Below are 19,369 nucleotides of genomic sequence, written 5' to 3' on the forward strand. Positions count from 1 at the left end.
ACTTGTGGAATGCAGGTGAGCTGCAGGTCATGGGGGAGTGTAGTTGCCCAACCAGCACTCTGACGCATGTAAGTCTGCAGGTGTGTACAAGGGTGAAGGGAGTCTTTAATAAAAGGCCCGCTACACCGGGTAACGCCGCCAAGTTGGGTCTAGATTCCTGCCTAACCGTTCTCAGCAGGAAGATTCCACACCGAGAAGGGACTAGGCAGTTGTTCTCTGATGTAGAGGTGGGAAAATCTGTCATACAGCAGTAAGGACTGAGACCAGCTCAGCAAATGTGGTCTGTGATGGGCCTGAGAGTAAGGGGCTTAGGGTTCGTGGGCCAGGTAGTTGCAGCTGCTTTACTCTGCCATTGCATTACAAAGGCCCTACGGAGGTGAATGAATGTGGCTGAGTTCCAAGAAAACTCTATTTATAGACACTGATACTGGGTTGCAGATTGCTGACCTTGACCTAGAGCAACACACTGGTTTATTTTCTTTTTATGGCTTTTTATTTTATTTATTTTATTTTTTATTTTGTATTTAAGTTCTAGGGTACATGTGCACAATGTGCAAGTTTGTTACATATGTATACATGTGCCATGTTGGTGTGCTGCACCCATTAACTCGTCATTTACCTTAGGTATATCTCCTAATGTTATCCCTCCCCCTCCCCACAATAGGACCTGATGTGTGATGATCCCCTTCCTGTGTCCAAGGGTTCTCATTGTTCAGTTCCCACCTATGAGTGAGAACATGCGGGATTTGGTTTTCTGTTCTTGCGATAGTTTGCTGAGAATGATGGTTTCCAGCTGCATCCATGTCCCTACAAAGGACACGAACTCATCCTTTTTTATGGCTGCATAGTATTCCATGGTGTATATGTGCCACATTTTCTTAATCCAGTCTGTCACAGATGGACATTTGGGTTGATTCCAAGTCTTTGCTATTGTGAATAGTGCCGCAATAAACATACGTGTGCATGTGTCTTTGTAGTAGAATAATTTATAATCCTTTGGGTATATACCCAGTAATGGGATGGCTGGGTCTTTATTTTTATTTTAAGTACTTGAGTACTTGTGCAGGATGTGCAGATTTGTTACACAGGTAAACAAGTGCCATGGTGGTTTGCTGTACCTATCAACCCATCACTTTGGTATTAAGCCCAGCATGTATTAGCTATTTTTCCTAATGTTTTCCCTCCCTATGTCCCCACCCTATGTCCATGTGTTCTCATTGTTCACCTCCCACTTATGAGTGAGAACATGGGGTGTTTGGTTTTCTGTTCTCATGTTAGTTTGCTGAGAATGATGGTTTCCAGCTTCATCCATATCCCTGCAAAGGACATGAACTCCTCCTTTTTTATGGCTACGTAGTATTCCACAGTTTATATGTGCCACATATTCTTTATCCAGTGTATCATTGATGGGAATTCGTGGTGGTTCCAAGTCTTTGCTATTGTGGACAGTGCCACAATAACATACGTGTGCATGTGTCTTTATAGCAGCATGATTTATAATCCTTTGGGTATATACCCAGTAATGGGATTGCTGGGTCAAATGGTATTTCTGGTTCTAGATCCTTGAGGAATCGCCACACTACCTTCCACAATGGTTGAACTAATTTACACTCCTACCAACGGTGTAAAAGTGTTCCTATTTCTCCAGATCCTCTCGAGCATCTGTTTCCTGACTTTTTAATGATTGCCATTCTAACTGGTGTGAGATGGTATCTCACTGTGGTTTTGATTTATATTTCTCTAATGAAAAAAAGTGAGCTTTTTTCATGTTTGTTGGCCGCATAAATATCTTGTCCATATCCTTCGCCCACTTTTTTATGGGGTTGTTTTTTTCTTGTAAATTTGTTTAAGTTTCTTTGTAGATTCTGGATATTAGCCCTATGTCAGGTGGATAGATGGCAAAATTTTTTCCCATTCCATAGGTTGCCTGTTCACTCTGATGGTAGTTTCTTTTGCTACGCAGAAGCTCTTTAGTTTCATTAGGTTTCTACTTGAGTCTTCCCTGGCCTTAGGAAATAGGCCAACTCTTGTTTTTTTGGAAAACATTTCACCTGGTCTTTTCTTTTATGCATAATTATGGAATGTTTATGTAATTACATAATTACAACATATAACACAAATCATACATTAATTACCTTCATATGTATAATAGCATAGATATTATTTTCTTTAATCATCTCACACACACACAAAAGAGAAATACACAGGCAGTGTTTCAAAACTGTCTTCTTTTTTCAAACAGAGTGTGGCTTCTGCTTCATCAACACCTCATTGCCGTGAGGTGAGGATATGATGAGCATAACCAGTGACGAGGTGAACTTCTTGGTGTATCGGTATCTCCAGGAGTCAGGTAAGAGGCTTGGTTTTCTGTCGGGAGGAAATTCATCTTGAGCATCTTATAAGCAGAATGATCAACGCTTGATTCAAAACCAGACGTAGAAGAAGCGCTAAGAAGGTTCTTAGTGCTAATGGCGAGAAGAGAAGGTTCTGGAGCCATGTCATCCCACCTTCCTGCATGATAATGACCCTAGTGGACTTTGTTTGTCATCTCTACATGTTTACTACACATAGCTCTTTTCCTAAGCAACATACAGTGCTGGTGGATATGTTTCCTAGGGCTGCCATAACACAGTACTGCAAACTGGGGTGGCTTAAAAAGAAATACGTTGTCTCCTAGGTCCTGAGAACAGAAGTACAAAATCTTGATGTGGAAAGGTCGGTTCTTTCTGAGGGTGAGTCTCTCCTGTGCCCTGTCCTGGCTCCTGGGGCCTTGCTGCAGTCTTTGGATTCCTTGGCTTATAGGCGCATCACCCTCGTCTCTGTGTTCAGATTTGTCCACATTTTCCTGTGGTAAAGACAGTCAGATTGAATTAGGAATTTACTGTACTTCAGGATAACCTAATGTTAGTAATTGATGTTGAATCCAGTGATAATTATATGTGCACTGACCCTGTTTCCAAATAGCATCACATTCTGAGGTGCACTGTTGGTGAGCACTTCAACCTGTGAATTTCTGGGGGTGGGGGCACACTTCAACCACCAACAGTTGATTTGGAGTCTTTTTAAGATTTGTGCCCTTAATACCAGATTGAATATACAGTATGGAACTTAATTATTTGAAAAGGAATCCCCAGTTCCTAGGCACCCTTTCCTGGAGATGTATGTATTCAATTTGAGGGAAACCAGTCTGTGGTCCCCTGGGCATGGATTCTCTCACTGCTGGGTAGGGTACAATGTAGGCATTGGAGCCACCCAGAATGACTTGAGCTGTGGTGGTTAAACAAGTCTGAGTGAGGCCTATTTATTTGAGCTTCAGTTTTCTTGCCCAGGCAAACGTGATTAAGTGTGTGAGACATGTAACATATTGTAAATAAGCGCCCTCCCCATCCAAGCCTGGTTCTCTGTCCCTTGTGCTCCCAGCTACTGCTATTCATGGGAAGTGGGTGTGCTTTCTGCATATATATCAGATGCCTTGGATTGGTGTATTGGTATACAAAATTGGTATACAAAACAAAATAGGTGTATTTATGTATAGGTATACAAAACAAAATTGGTATATTGGTATACAAAACAAAATAGGTACCTTCTCACCCCTGGGAATCAGGGAAATAATAACATTTGTGCTAATACCTCAACCTTGGCTCTTAGACGAGCACAGGTGGTCTCCCGTCTCAGAGCTCAAAGCTTCCCAGAGGTGGCTGCAAATGGAAATCACATGTACCAAAACTTACCTCCCTGTTCACTCGTGTCGTAGAATTTAGCATTTAGCAGCACCTCTGCACAAGGACATGATGAAGGCCAAAGAGACTCACAGCATGCCTCCAACTTGCTTCCAACTAAGGCGGAGGCAGGACACATCTTAAATATGAATGCTTTTACAGAGATGTGTTCTGTTGCAGAGCTTTTCTGTCTGTTGCTCAAGGCATAATTGGAAAGTATGTAAAAAGACAGTAGCCTTGGTATATATGTCTGCAGGACACTCATGAAATTTGATTCTTTTTTGAGGGTTTGCAATTAGCTTTCTGGGCTAATTTCATGAACCTGTCAGGGTCACAGTTTCCATGGGCAGACATGAATGTAGCCCAGGTCTGCTGAGTGACAGAGCATCCTCATTTGTGTACCTTCCCCTCCTTCAGCAGTGCTGTTGGTGTAACTTTCTGCATAGAAACAGAAAACTACAGTCTGGTCAGCCCTCTAGTGGATAGACTCCAGAATCTGCACAGGACAGAAGCCTGTCTGTTCTGCCTTCCAGAAAACAGGGTTCCTACCAGTTGGACCCTGTGGCAGCCAGAAAAGATCTCTGTGCATTTGCCCACATACCCATGCTGTCCAAGTCATGAAAAATCCAGTGAAGTATTTTCCCCACCTTATATATTTAACTTCTAAATCTATTTATCAGATAGATAGATAGATAGATAGATAGATAGATAGATAGATAGATAGATAGAGACAGGTTAGATAGAATAGATAGGTAGATAGATAAATATTAATAGATTCATTAGGTAGATAGTTTAGATACAGTAGATGTTGAAAGATTAGACAGATGATAGATATAGATACATAGGCAGATAGATTGATTAGACAGAGTAGATATTAATAAATAGATTAGACAGGATAGATATTAATGATTAAATAGATGGATTAGATAGAGTAGATATTAGTATATTTGATAGATTAGATGATGGATAGATACATAGGTAAGATTGATCAATAATAATAGATTAGAAGAATAGATATTAATAGATAAATTAGATAGGATAGATTGATTAGATTAGATAGATACATGGATTTTCTGACCATGTGACCTACATCACCTGCAGTACTTCTCTCTGATGATGTCATTCAGATGAGTTAGTGAAAGAGGAGTGAGTATGCAGAAGAGTGACAGAGATCTCAGCGACGTCCTGTTTCCACAGCAAGCCCAAGCACAGAGGTAAAAGGCTACAGTGAGCACTCTGTTATGCCCAGACCGTTTATTCCCCGAAGAAGACCACCAGAGTCCAGAGTCAAAGCCAAGCGGCAAGGATCTTTAATGCAAGTTCGAACTTGGTCCCTCCGTTCTACCACATACAAGAGGGCCCCGAACAATGCGTGTGCTCGCTTTTTATAGCCTGATGAAAACAGGATATGTAAGGTTACAAGGGAATTCTTCTGGTTGCAGCATTACAATTGGTTAATGTATTAAATTATATTTTTAGCAGCTTTCTTATTGGTTCCTGCGCTTTTACAAACGGTTGTAACCTTATCAGAGATTCTCCAGGTGTTGTTTTTCTTTGAGATATATGGAGGAATGTGTTTGTGTCGGGCCCAGGAAGTGGAGGCATATGGGGGGATGTGATGTGTCGGGCTCAAGGCTGTGATATAGGGAGGAATGTGTTCTTTCAACTCAACATGCAGTGAGGTTGGGCTCTCCATAAGGAGTATGTGGCAGATGACCCAGCAACTTCCCAACTGGTGCAGGTCTTGGTTAGAGTGAGGTAAGGTGAAGGCGAAGCACTTTGCTGGGTGTCCCTGTGTTCCTGTGCCCTTCATATCCTAGGCTTCTGAACAGAGGGCTGTTAGTTGAGTGGGTGGTTCTTGTGACCTCCTGCTGGCCTGACATTTCATTGTTTTGGAGTTTCTGCCCGAGTGGAGACCAAGCTGTGTTCTGTGCCAGTCTCCTCCTGTCGCATCTGTAAGCTGCTGTTGTGAGGATGGTGGTGTCAGGGTCAGCTAAACAGAAAGACATGCCCCCTCCTTCCAAGACTGACCTCACACTTTAGGGGAGTAGTACAGTGTGCTTTAAAAAACCTCAGCAGAAACAACCCAGATATCCACTGACAAAGGAAATTCCATCAAAAGAATGTATGCATCCATTCAGTGGTATATCATGACTGAACTTTGAAAAGGAAGGAAATTCTGACACAGGCTACAGCATGGATGACCCTCGAAGACATTATGCCACGTGAAATTAGCCAGTCACAAATGGCAAATACCATAGGATTCCACTTGTAACGGATACCTTGAGGAGTCTAGTCCAAAAAGACAGACAGTGGAAGGGTAGTTGCTGGGGGATGGGAAGAAGCAGAGGGCATGGAGTTCATATTTAAGGGTACAGATTCAGTTTTGCAAAATTAATAAAATTCTCGACACGTTTGCTGGCGAAAGTTGCACAACAGTGTGAATGCACCTAATGTCTCTAAACTGTGCACTTAAAAATGGTTAAGATGGAGGCCAAGGTGGGAGGATCACTGGAGGCCAGAATTTCAAGCAAGCTTGGGCAACATAGCAACACTCTGTCTCCACAAACAAAATTTCAAAAATTAGCCAGGCATGGAGGCTCACATCTGTAATCCCAGCACTTTGGGAGGCTGAGGTGAGAGAATCGCTTGAGCCCAGGAGTTCAAGCCTGCAGTGAATGGGGGTCATGCCAGTATACTGTAGCCTAGACAACAGTGAGACCTTGTCACTACAAAATAAATGTATATTTTTACCACAGTTTTCGGCAACAGGTTCATGTGTAGATGCATTAAGTTTAGAAAATTAGTCTCAGAAGGAAGAGGGAACCCGAGTAATATTATTACATTTTAATATAACTTAGAGGAAATTATAATTAGGGTGAATTCCCAGTAATTATTACATGATAAGGGCTTTTTCATAGTTCTGTTCAGTGTTTGGGGCAAGTCCCTTTCACAGATAGTGTTATTTGTTAGCTACATTGGTGTTGGACAAAATTTGGTTATTAAAAAAAATTAAGCAAAAAATGTGGCCTTAGTCATAATAGCAATATTCTGGAAAAAAGCCCATTATCCCTCATTGGGTTTAGGTGAAGCAAGCTGTGTTGTCTCTGTTCCATGGAGCACTGCTCAGCTGTGAAAAGGAAGGAGCTGTGAATAGGTGCAACAAACTAAAGAAACCTCTAAAGGAATGTGCTAAGTAGAACAATCTGTCTGACAACATACCAGAATCTCTGGGACAAATTTAAGGAAGTGCATAGAGAGAAATTTATAGCACTAAATGCCAATAAGAGAAAGCAGGAAAGATCAAAAATCGACACTCTAGTATCACAATTTAAAGAACTGGAAAAGCAAGAGCAAACAAAAGCTAGCAGACGACAAGAAATATCTAAAGTCAGAGCAGAACTGACAGAAATAGAGACACAAAACACCCTTCAAAAAATCAGTGAATCCAGGAACTGGTTTTTGAAAAGATCAACAAAACAGGTAGATCACTAGCCAGACTAATAAAGAAGAAAAGACAGAAGAATCAAATAGAAACAATAAAAAATGATAAAGAGGATATCACCACCAATCCCACAGAAATACAGACTACCATCAGAGAATACTATAAACACCTCTCTGCAAATCAGCTAGAAAATCTAGAAGAAATGGATACATTTCTGAACACATACACCCTCCCAAGACTAAACCAAGAAGAGGTCGAGTCCCTGAATAGAACAATAACAGGCTCCGAAATTGAGGGAATAATTAATAGCCTACCTACCAAAAAAAGTCCAGGACCAGACAGATTCACAGCCGAATTCTACCAGAGGCACAAAGAGGAGCTAGTACCATTCCTTTAGAAACTATTCCAATCAATAGAAAAAGAGAGAATCCTCCCTAACTCATTTTATGAGGCCAGCATCATCCTGATACCAAAGCCTGGCAGAGACACAATAAAAAAAGAAAATTTCAGGCCAGTATCCTGATGAACATTGATGCAAAAATCCTCAATAAAATACTGACAAAAAATCCAGCAGTATATCAAAAAGCTTATCCACCACAATCAAATTGCCATCATCCCTGGGATGTAAGGCTGGTTCAACGCATGCAAATCAGTAAACATAATTAATCACATAAACAGAACCAATGACAAAAAACACATGATTATCTCAATAGATGCAGAAAAGACCTCTGACAAGAATTCAACACCCTTCATGCTAAAAACTCTCAATAAACTAGGTATTGATGACATGTATCTCAAAATAAAAGGAGCTATTTATGACAAACCCTCAACAAATATCATATTGAATGGGCAAAAACTGGAAGCATTCCCTTTGAAAACTGGCACGAGATAAGGATGCCCTCTCTCACCACTTCTATTCAACACAGTATTGGAAGTTCTGGCCAGGGCAATCAGGCAAGAGAAAGAAATAAAGGTATTCAATTAGGAAAAGAGGAAGTCAAATTGTCTGTTGCAGATGACATAATTGTATATTTAGAAAACTCCATCGTCTCAGCCCAAAATCTCCTCAAACTGGTAAACAACTTCAGCAAAGTCTTAGGATACAAAATCAATGTGCAAAAATCACAAGCATTCCTATACACCAGTAACAGAGAGCCAAATCATGAGTGAACTTCCATTCACAATTGCTTCAAAGAGAATAAAATACCTAGGAATCCAACTTACAAGGGATGTGAAGGACCTCTTCAAGGAGAACTACAAACCAGTGCTCAAGGAAATAAGAGAGGACACAAACAACTGGAAAAACATTCCATGCTCATGGATAAGAAGAATCAATATCATGAAAATGGCCATAATGCCCAAAGTAATTTATAGATTCAGTGTGATCCCTATCAAGCTAGTGTTGACTTTCTCCACAGAATTGGAAAAAACTACTTTAAATCTCATATGGAACCAAAATATCCCACATTGCCAAGACAATCCTAAGCAAAAAGAACAAAGCTGAAGGCATCGCACTACCTGAGTTCAAAATACACTACAAGGCTACAGTAACCAAAACAGAATGGTACTGGTACCAAAACAAAGATATAGACCAGTGGAACAGAACAGAGTCCTCAGAAATAACACCACACGTCTACAACCATTTGATTTTCGACACACCTGACAAAAACAAGCAATGCGGAAAAGATTCACTATTTAATAAAGTGGTGTTGGAAAACCTGGCTAGCCATAGGCAGAAAGCTGAAACTGATCGCTTCCTTACATCTTATACAAAAATTAACATAAGATGGATTAAAGACTTAAACATAAGACCTAAAATGGTAAAAAAAAAACCCTAGAAAAAAACTTAGGCAATATCATTCAGGATATAGGCGTGAGCAAAGACGTCATGACTAAAACACCAAAAGCAATGGCAACAAAAGCCCAAATAGACAAATAGGATCTAATTAGACTGAAGAGCTTCTGCATAGCAAAAGAAACTACCATCAGAGTGAACAGGCATCCTACAGAATGGTAGAAAATTTTTGCAATCTACCTCTTTGACAAAGGGCTAGTATCTAGAATCTACAAAGAACTTAAATTTACAAGAAAAAAAAAATCAAAAAGTAGGTTAAGGATATAAACAGACACTTCTCAAAAGAAGACATTTATGTAGCCAACAAAATATGAAAAAAAGGTAATCATCAATGGTCATTAGAGAAATGCAAATCAAAACTGCAATGAGATACCATCTCATACCTGTTAGAATGGCAATCATTAAAAAGTCAGGAAACAACAGATGCTGGAGAGGACGTGGAGAAATCGGAATGCTTTTATACTGTTGGTGGGAGTGTAAATTAGTTCAACCATTGTGGAAGATAGTGTGGTGATTACTCAAGGATCTAGAACTGGAAATACCATTTGACCCAGCCATCCCATTACTGGGCATATACCCAAAGGATTATAAATCATGCTGCTATAAAGACACATGCACATGTATGTTTATTGCGGCACTGTTCACATTAGCAAAGACTTGGAACCAACCCAAATGCCCATCAGTGATAGACTGGATTAAGAAAATGTAGCACATATAAACCACGGAATACTATGCAGCCATAAAAAAAGGTTCATGTCCTTTGCAGGGACATGAATGATACTGGAAACCGTCATTTTCAGCAAACTAACACAAGAACAGAAAACCAAACACCCCATGTTCTCAATCCTAAGTGGGAGTTGAACAATGAGAGCACATGGACACAGGGAGGGGAACATCCCACACCAGGGTCTGTTGGAGGTTGGGGGATAGGGGAGTGATAGCATTAAGAGAAATACCTAATGTAGATGACAGCTTGATGAGTGCAACAAACCACCATGGCACCTATGTAACAGGTGGATACCTATGTAACAAAACTGCACTGGTTGTACATGTACCCCAGAACGTAAAGTATAATACTAAGAAAAAAGAAAAAAAGAACAAGCCGTGTCAGAAGATTGTATGCTGTATGATTCCATCTGTAGGACATGCTTAAGGTGCTGAAAATAATACAGGTGGACACCAGATCAGTGGCTGCCAGGAGTCCAGTGTAGGGATGGGGAGTGTGTGCATAGAAAGGATGGTTATGGGGGAGTCATTTATTCTGAAATTATTGAGGACTCAGTTTTATTCAATTTCTTATCACCCTTCATTGACATCGGCTCACCAATTTGTCTGAGCAATTCATCATAGGTCTTTTCAGCACATTCATCTTGAGCACCAGCTGCTGTAGTGAGGAAGGTCACTGTGTGTTATAAAGTCACTTAAATGGATTCCTTGCCTTCAAAGGGGGTCAGCCTTCTCAGAAGCCAGGAAACACATGGGAAACATGGGATGTAGCACATGGTACCATGGTAAGACACAAGGATGGTGAGGAGCACTAGGGGAGCTGGGAGAAGAGGACAGTCACATCTATCAAGAGCACAAGGAAGGCTGCTGTGAAGGAGGGAGTGCTGGCTGCAGCCATAATCACTAGCAAGGTGGGCAGGGGGTGACAAGGGGATTCTAAAGCAGAGTTTCCTACCCTTGCACTTCGAAATGTGGGGCTGGATCTTTTTTTGATATTGTAGACAGCCTGTGGATGGTAGGATGTTTAACCATATTCTTGGCCTGTACCTACCAGATGTTTGTAGCACATAGACATCCACTCGTCCAGATGTTGCCAGATGTCTTCCCTTTGGGGACAAAACCAGCCTCACTTGAGAATTACTGGTCCAGACCTAGAAGTCAAAATGAAATTTCTTGGGAATAAATCTCATGGGAAGGCAGGCATATGCTTGAAGCATGGTGAGAGTTGGCATGCCTTTAGAATGGGCCATACTAAGGTGAGAAAGCTCTCCCAGGCCTGTGGACCCTCAACTGCTTTGGAAAAGGAGAGCAGTAGGCAGTTCATGGTGATCAGAAAAGTTACTGCAGTAGGTTTGTGTTGCATTGGGCAGCACATGCGAAGTTCACATGCCTGATGCTGAGAATGCACTCATTAGACACCAGCTGTCATTTTTATTGCCGTTATTGTCAGGTATATCAGAAGAGAAGAGATGAACAAAGGGCTTGGTGACAGTAAGGGCCCAGGACCAGATGGGAAGCAAAGAGAAAAGAAAGGCAGATAGCAGAGATATGGAGAGGACAGAGGCAGGGCATCTGGGAGGCCATGACATTTGTTTACTGCTACTATTTGTGTACAGTCATTCCTGGGTATCCACGGGGGATGGGTTCCTGCACCCCCTTTAATATCAAAATCCATAGATACTCAAGTCCTTGATATAATATGGCATAGTAGTTAACAGATAACTATTTTTATCTTCAACTGAAACTAATACCAAAGGTACATCCTCCTGTTAAGTTTAAATTAGCTCTACATAACTTACAATACCTAACACAATGTAAATGCTGCATTTGTTATATTGCATTGGTTTTTTATTTGTATTATTATCATTGTATTGTTTCTGTTTTTTTCTAATTTTTGTTTTTATGTATGGTTGGTTGAATCAGTGTATGTGGAACAATTGGATATGCAGATATGGATATAGACAGTCGACTGTGTATAAAAGCAGATCAGCACACTTTTCCTCACCTTAGTGGGCCATGTGGTCTCGTTGCAGCTACTTAACTCCCCCCATGTAGTGTGAAAACAGCCATAGAAAACCATCAACTCATGGATGTGGCGGTATCTCAGTAAAATTTTATTTACATAGTCACTGGGCCAGACTTAGCCTGTGGGCCTCCGTTTGCAAACCCATAATGTAGACAATTTAGGAATAGCATACAGTGCTCACTGGCTGTGATTACGTGTCAAGACTCCAATTACATGTATCTGTTAAAGACTTAACGAAAATTCCAGATTTAATGCCACAAATTGGTGCCCTTAGTATTTGTTTTAAAGCTAAGATGGAAATTTGTTTCCAGGTGAAGATGGAAAACCAGCGACACAGCTGCCTGAGAACTAGATGTCTGCTTTTCTCTGCCAAATAAGCAGTATTTGTAAAAAGTAGTGATGGGTAATTTAGCAGATTTTGCTGATGAATCAAACCAAAATTAACTGGGTATGGTGGCACACTATTCAACTGAAACGGTTTGTGATGTCATTTCTGAGGGGTATGATTGAGCAGTGTCATCATTGCAAGAAATAAAGCTTGTACTTGGTTTGTTTTAAATCTATTTTTGTTACCTCGTTAGATGAGACAAATTTTGTAAAGACCATTTCCTCTCTTGTGAGACTATTGCATGTTTCATTCCAAATGGACAGGGCTTTATGTGAAGGATCTTTCCATCCTTTCTGTGGTTCTTATTTTAAGCCTTTCTCAGTTTATTTTGATTATGCTCTTTTTTTCTCTTTGGGAATAATCTTACCTCCTCTGATTTTCCTCTGTTACTCTAAGGTTTGTGCACAATTGCATGGGAAGAGTGGCTTACTTTTCAGTAGCAACAACCTAGAATCAAGCTGAAATGTGAGGAGAGTAGAGCTGGGAGTAGTGGCCTTTTAGATGTCACCTCCCTCACCATGGTGGGGTTGATGGAAATATTTTTGGTTGTCACAATGGGAGTGGATGCTACTGGCTTCTTGTGGGTAGAGGCCAGGGGTGCTGCTCAACATCCTATAATGTATGGGACTGTGTGCACACAGCAAAGAATGATCCTGCCTAAAAGTCAGCCATGCTGTGGTTGAGAAACCTTGCTGAGAAGAGATTCATCAGAATATGCCTTCCACGTGGGTGGCAAGGCTGCTGGCTTCAGAAATGTCTCCAGCCTAGCCTATAGATGACACTAAGAAACCCAACCCATCACTGTCACACTTATCTTTCATTGAGGTACTACCAAGCTCTTTATTTTCCTGCCCTTTAAATATCCTCCTGCCCTTTAACTACTTCTGCACCTGCTGCTGGGGCAGTCCTGGGTGCTTTGTTTGTCGCTGATATTCTCATCTTTGTTCCTGTGGATGTCTTGTTGGGCAGAAGAGATGTGTTAATTGTTGCAGGAAAGGTGAGGGGGCACAAGCCACAAAAGTCTCAACACTCTGACAGATGGCAAATTAATGTGTTTGTTAATTCTGGACTCCAAGTTGGAGGGGGTGAGATGCTGGCAGGAGTGCAGGCAGGGCTGGCCCTGGAAGAGAAGCATCTTCCGTGGAGGTGCTGTGCTTCCAAGTGCCTTCCACAGCACCCTGGCAGTTGGCCCCAGCAATCATAGCCTAAGATGCTGATGAATCAAGTCTAAGAGGAAGTGGTCAGCCTTCCTCTATTACCTCATCCTGGGGCATTGTCTTAGTTTGTATGGGCTGTAACCAACACCTTAGACTGGGTAATTTATATACAACAGAAATGTATTGCCCACAGTTCTGGAGGCATCCATGATCAAGGTGCTAAGTATTTGCTTTCTGGTGAGGTCCTTTTCCTCATGGATGGCTCCTTCTGTGTCTTCACATGGTGGAAGGGACAGAGGAGCTTGCCCAAACCTCTTTTATAGGGACACTGATCCCATTCATGAGACTGGAGCCCTCATGACTTAATCACTTCCTGAAGGCCCCACCTCTTAATACCATGACTCTGGGGATTTGTCTCACACATACAAATCTGAAAGGGAAACAAACATCCAGAACGTGGCAGGCATTATCCTGTCCCAAAATGAATATTAGAACCAGAAAATATCCTAGTGGCCATTTCATTTGACATCCTCATTGTACCAACAAGGAAACCTGGGAAAGTGACATTTCTATTTGCTGTGGTCTTCTCTCTTGATTGACTGTGTCAGGGAGTGGCTGTTGTGCCTTGTGTGTGCCTCATCAGCACCTTGAGGTACTTTTTATCCCCGCACTGCAGAGGAGAAAATGCAGACGCGGCCAAATGAGGCAATGTGGAGCAGGCACCCAGCCGTAGAGCAAGGACAGAACTCAGCCATCCTGCCTGCTCCTGACATTTTCTCCATCCAGCTTGCCTGCTTGCCTTCATGAGATCACAAGGCCAGAAATCAGTAAGAAAGTCTTATAAGCAAATGGACTGAAAAAATCACTGATTTAGAACCCATATAGAGATACATTCTAAGAAGTGCAACTAGTAAAGATTTCAGCAGATAAGAGAACTTCTGATAACAGTACCTCCCCTAGGTCTTTATGATCATAAAGTGCCTAATTGCCAGTCATGACAACCTGCCCTATCCAAAAGAGGACCCAAACTGATGAAAGATGTTCAAAGTAATAGTACCCCTGTATAACTTTGTGCTGCACATTTGTCATTGTGTATCTGCACAAGAAATTCCTTCCAGCAGACAACTTTCAGCTCTCTTTGCATTAGTCTCAGCCTTCCCACCCTTGGTCCGTCTTTGCTGTTTCATCTTCTTGTTTCAATAAGCTTTAGTTGAATGTGAATACCGTTGTCCACACAGTGTAGAAATGAAATTTGCATTGGAGAGCATAGTCAATTTAGAGAGATAAAGTTATGCAGCCAAACTATGCACTCAACATTAAAAACCCAGATGAGACAGAAATCAGGGGCACCTTCCCACCTTGGGTTAGAGTGAGCACTGCACACCATAGTTTACTAGTTGCCTGAGTTGCACCCAGGCTGACTGCTGTTCAGAGCTGCTGGTAGTCTAGCTGGACAGCCAGCTGGCAGTGGAGTCTGTCCATGCAGGGAATTCAAGGATTTTGGTTCCTATTCCTGTGGGTCTTGAAGTGTAAGGTAAAAAGTGGAATATCGGAGTCACATAGCCTATGGTTGACATTTTGTTTCATCCTCTTATCACATGAACCTTGACCTGATGTCTCCAGTGTTTGTCTTTATATGTGAAAGAAAAACAGTACCAACTCCGAACAGTTACTGCAAAGACTGAGGTAGCTTACAGAGTGCCCAGGTTTGGATGAAGCTGATAATGTGGTCAGACTCAGCTCTGTTTCACAGGGCATGTGATTGCAGGTGTCAGTTCTGTGGCCCAGTGCTGGTTACAGGAATGAATGAGTGAGACTGCATGAATAAAATATGCCAGAGGCATGAGAGTTTCCTTCCACAGTTGATCTGTCAGCCATGAGGTTTGTTTTTCAGGAGGCATCATCAGCACCTAATGCTGTATTCTGCTGCATTCAGTAGATGTTTCTTGATGCAGTTTCATGGTGGCTGAGAGTGTTTACTGGCTACCCAGGCTTGGATCTCAGGCCCAGCCCTACAAATTGAGCACTAGGAGACTGTCATTATCCTCAAAAGATCTCAGAGACCTGATTTATCAAGGGGTAAGGGGCAGTGTCAGAATGATGCTGAGAGGCTTAAAGCCATTCAGTAGGAGCCACGTGAGTGGCCCCCATCAGCCATGAGAGTCATGACGTCTATGAGAGAGGAATCACTGCAGCCCAGAGTAGATAAGGAAGATTTCATGCAATGGAGCCTTGGGCCAATAATGCAGTGAGGTCCTGCTTTACCCATTGACTGGAGTTTTTGTATTCTGCACTTTACTGAACACTTCAATGATAAAAGCTTACAGGTGAAACTTGGTATATATAGCATAGCAGAGAATAGAGTCATTGATGAATACAAGGGTGGGTTGCTTCCTTTGGTAGGAATGGGTAGAGGAAAAGGAAAGTGAATATATAGAGAGAAACAAGTAAGAAGGTAAAGGTTAGGTTCTTGTAAAGAAACTTGGCTTATATCCTCCAAAAACACAGTGAGGAATTTCAGGATCCAGTGCATCCCCAGGCTGCCTCTGCACCAGGCAAAGTGACCCAGCCCTGCTAGGCAAGGTTACCTGTATTAGGAAACTCCCTGCAGCACCCAAAACTTGCTGGCAGTAGGATGCCACCTCCCTCTCCTTGATGAAGGGCTGTCATAGCTTCTCCATCACCCCCAGACTTCCACAGATGCTCAGTGACCTTGCCTTCTTTCCTTGAAGCAGACATCATCCACAAGAGCAAGGCATGGCTTTCTGTGTATTCAGTACTGATCTGTCCGCCTTTATTTATTATTTCAATAAAGGCTCTTTAAGAGCCTTTATTGAAAGCTGATCTGAAAATACCTTTAAATTGCCAAGCATCATTGATCAACAGCTCCCTACAGAGGCAATGAAAGAGATGATGCACTGGGAGAGAAAAGGAAAAGAGCCAGTATCTATTAGAAAACATAAAACTCCTGGTATTTTGAGAAAATGATTCAGCGCCACAACAATCAGTGCAGAACAGGCTCGTTTCCATCTTTGGACTTCAGGTTGTAATGCAATTGCCCCCGGTGCACTTGGGTTCAGAGTTTGCTGTTTCCTTATTTTGGGCTGAAGAAAGGTGTACTATGTGCTTGCAGGGGGTGATGCAGAGTAGCTTCAGCGTGAGCTTCTGCAGAGTATTGTGAACAATGGAATCGGGGGGATCCTGCAGTCAAATTTGTGTAACAGGAATGTCCAACTGGGGCATGCAGGGCAAACTATTTATTTATTTATTTATTTATTTATTTATTTATTTATTTATTTATTTATTTATTATTTATGTTTGAAATGAAATCTTGCTCTGTCGCCCAGGCTGGAGTGCAGTGGCGTAATCTTGGCTCACTGCACCCTCTGTCTCTGGGTTCAAGCGATTCTCCTGCCTCAGCTTCCTGAGTAGCTGGGACTACAGGTGTACACCACCACATCCAGCTAATTTTTCTATTTTTAGTAGAGACAGGATTTCACCATGCTGGCCAGGCTGGTCTCCAACTCCTGACTTCAAGTGACCCACCTGCCTCGGTCTCCCAAAGTGCTGGGATTACAGGTGTGAGCCACCATGCCCACCCTGTTCTCTGCCTTGTTAACAATACTGAAATGGGCCGGGCGCGGTGGCTCAAGCCTGTAATCCCAGCACTTTGGGAGGCCGAGACGGGCGGATCACGAGGTCAGGAGATCGAGACCATCCTGGCTAACACGGTGAAACCCCGTCTCTACTAAAAATACAAAAAACTAGCCGGGCGAGGTGGCGGCGCCTGTAGTCCCAGCTACTCGGGAGGCTGAGGCAGGAGAATGGCGTGAACCCGGGAGGCGGAGCTTGCAGTGAGCTGAGATCTGGCCACTGCACTCCAGTCTGGGTGACAGAGCGAGACTCCATCTCAAAAAAAAAAAAAAAAAAAAAAACAATACTGAAATGGTTCTACCATTTAAAGGGCCTTGTTCCAAGATATGAATTTTTATTTTCCTGGGACTGAAATTTCTCCCTCTCCCCCTGCCCTTTTCCACCTTACTGAACCCAAATCAGAAGGGCCTATGGGCGTCCTATGGTGCTGTCTTAGCCCACAAATTGAATGTGTTTGAAATTTGCAGACCGCCTTCAGATCTCAATGACTGCACCTCCCTCCTTCAATTTGGGTCTCACTCAATGTCACCTTTCCCGTCTTGCTGCAGGTTTTTCCCACTCGGCTTTCACATTTGGGATCGAGAGCCACATCAGCCAGTCCAACATTAATGGGACGCTAGTGCCACCAGCTGCCCTCATCTCCATTCTGCAGAAGGGACTGCAGTATGTGGAGGCTGAGATCAGCATCAACGAGGTATGTAGCTGCTAGGCCTGGCCCCTGAACAGCAGAGCCCAGGGAAGATGCAAGAGCTTGGAACACACTAGAAGCTAACATGCATTTCCCTCAGGCATCTGGGATTAATTCAGTGGCAGGGTGCACTGGCTCATGCCTGTAATCCTAGGATTTTGGGAGGCTGAGGCAGAAGGATCACCTGAGCCAGGAGTCTGAAACCAGCTGGACAACCTGGCAAAAAACACTGTTTCTACAAAAAATATAAAGATTAGCTGGGTGTGCTGGTACACACCTGTTGTCCCAGCTCCTCAGGAATCTGAGCCGAGAGGATGATACCGCCTAAGCCCACAAGGTCAAGGCTGCAGTGAGCTGTGATCACCTGAGGGCACTCCAGCCTGGGCAACACTGTGAGACTACATATCTAAAATAAATAAACAAATAAATAAATAAAGGAAGAACACTGGTTTCCACCCCACTTTAACATCTTACTGATTGGTTGTGTGTATACACAGTAGCAAGTTTCTGGTGCCCTTCCGACATGGGTCTGTGTATTTTACTTAAATGTAGACTCACTGGCTGCTGACTGATGTTAACAATTACACTGCCACAGTTGAGAAAGATGCAGCAGACCTTCAACTGCTCTGGGCTTCGGAGTGGACTTTTGCCTTGAACACATAATGACTTGTTCTGTCTTCTTGATTTCTTGGAGTAGGTTGATCCTGTGTTTCCTGGGAACCTGACAGGGCATCACCAGAGGCTGCATCAGGGCAGAGAGGTGATAGCTCTTGTGTTAAAGAGAATCTCAAGGGATGTTTTCATTATCAGCATGGTTGTAGAGCTGATGGGGTGGGAGGATGCAATCATAAATACACATTAAAATTATGCACTTGGCTGGTATCCCATCCCACTTTTTAGATTGTACCACAATAAGGTGTTGTGCCAGTTTTATACCAATTTTGGTTTTAAACAACACCCCTTTCCCTCTCTTGCCCCATTGTGCTGTGGTCTCAGGAATTTGTAGTGAAGATCTTCTCAACTTCTGGGAACTTCCGGAATCCACAACCTTTCTTGCCACCTTCACCTGTTTCTATTTTATTTTTAAATTAAATTAATTTTTTTTGAGGCAAGGTCTTCCTCTGCAACCAGGCTTGAGTGCAGAGGCGCTATCACAGTTCACTGCAGTCTCAACTCCCAAAGCTCAAATGATCCTCCTTCCTCAGCCTCCAGAGTGCTGGGGCCACAAGCATGCACCACTGCGCCTGCAGTCCCTGTTGTTCATTCCTCCGTCTCCAGCTCCCTCTTTCTGTTCCTCTTTCTCCTGCTCTGACCAAGGTGCATGATTCTGCCCAACTTCTCCGTTTTCTACCTGGCAGTTGGATTTTTCCAGGATTCCCTCAATCCTGTCTTCCCAGGAACCAGTCTTACCCTTAAAAACCTTTTTTCTTTGCAGCATGTTATGTTGCTTTCTTTTCATGGTTTAAAAACCTCTTCTAGAGAATCACAAAATAATATATCCTGTTCTCTTTTCTCCTTTCGTTTTTTTGGGGTGTGTGTGTGGGGTGGACAGGGTCTCACTCTGTTACCCAAGCTGGAGTGCAGTGGCACAATCATAGCTCACCACAGTTTCCACCTCCTGGGCTCACGTGATCCTCCTGCCTCCACCTCTCAACTAGCTGTGACTACAGGTGCATGCCAGCACACCCAACTGATTTTTGTATGTTGTATG

The 19,369-nt window shown here is 42.6% G+C and overlaps 1 protein-coding gene across 8 annotated transcripts in view; it reads left to right on the forward strand.

Annotated features, from left to right (window-relative positions):
- TBL1Y (transducin beta like 1 Y-linked) overlaps window positions 1-19,369 on the forward strand; it is a 212,005-nt gene that overhangs the window by 137,267 nt on the left and 55,369 nt on the right. For 7 of the 8 annotated variants that reach the window (XM_030926290.1, XM_030926289.1, XM_030926283.1 and 4 more), the window contains 2 exons: window positions 2,243-2,350; window positions 17,519-17,664. In XM_030926290.1, coding sequence (XP_030782150.1) covers window positions 2,290-2,350; window positions 17,519-17,664 — 207 coding nt within the window. In that variant the 5' untranslated portion in view covers window positions 2,243-2,289. Of the gene's footprint in view, window positions 1-2,242; window positions 2,351-17,418; window positions 17,665-19,369 lie in introns of those variants that run through there. The other variant, XM_030926288.1, reaches the window with a different exon arrangement.

Source organism: Rhinopithecus roxellana, chromosome 22 (assembly GCF_007565055.1).
Source record: "Rhinopithecus roxellana isolate Shanxi Qingling chromosome 22, ASM756505v1, whole genome shotgun sequence".
Taxonomy (NCBI): Eukaryota; Metazoa; Chordata; class Mammalia; order Primates; family Cercopithecidae; genus Rhinopithecus; species Rhinopithecus roxellana.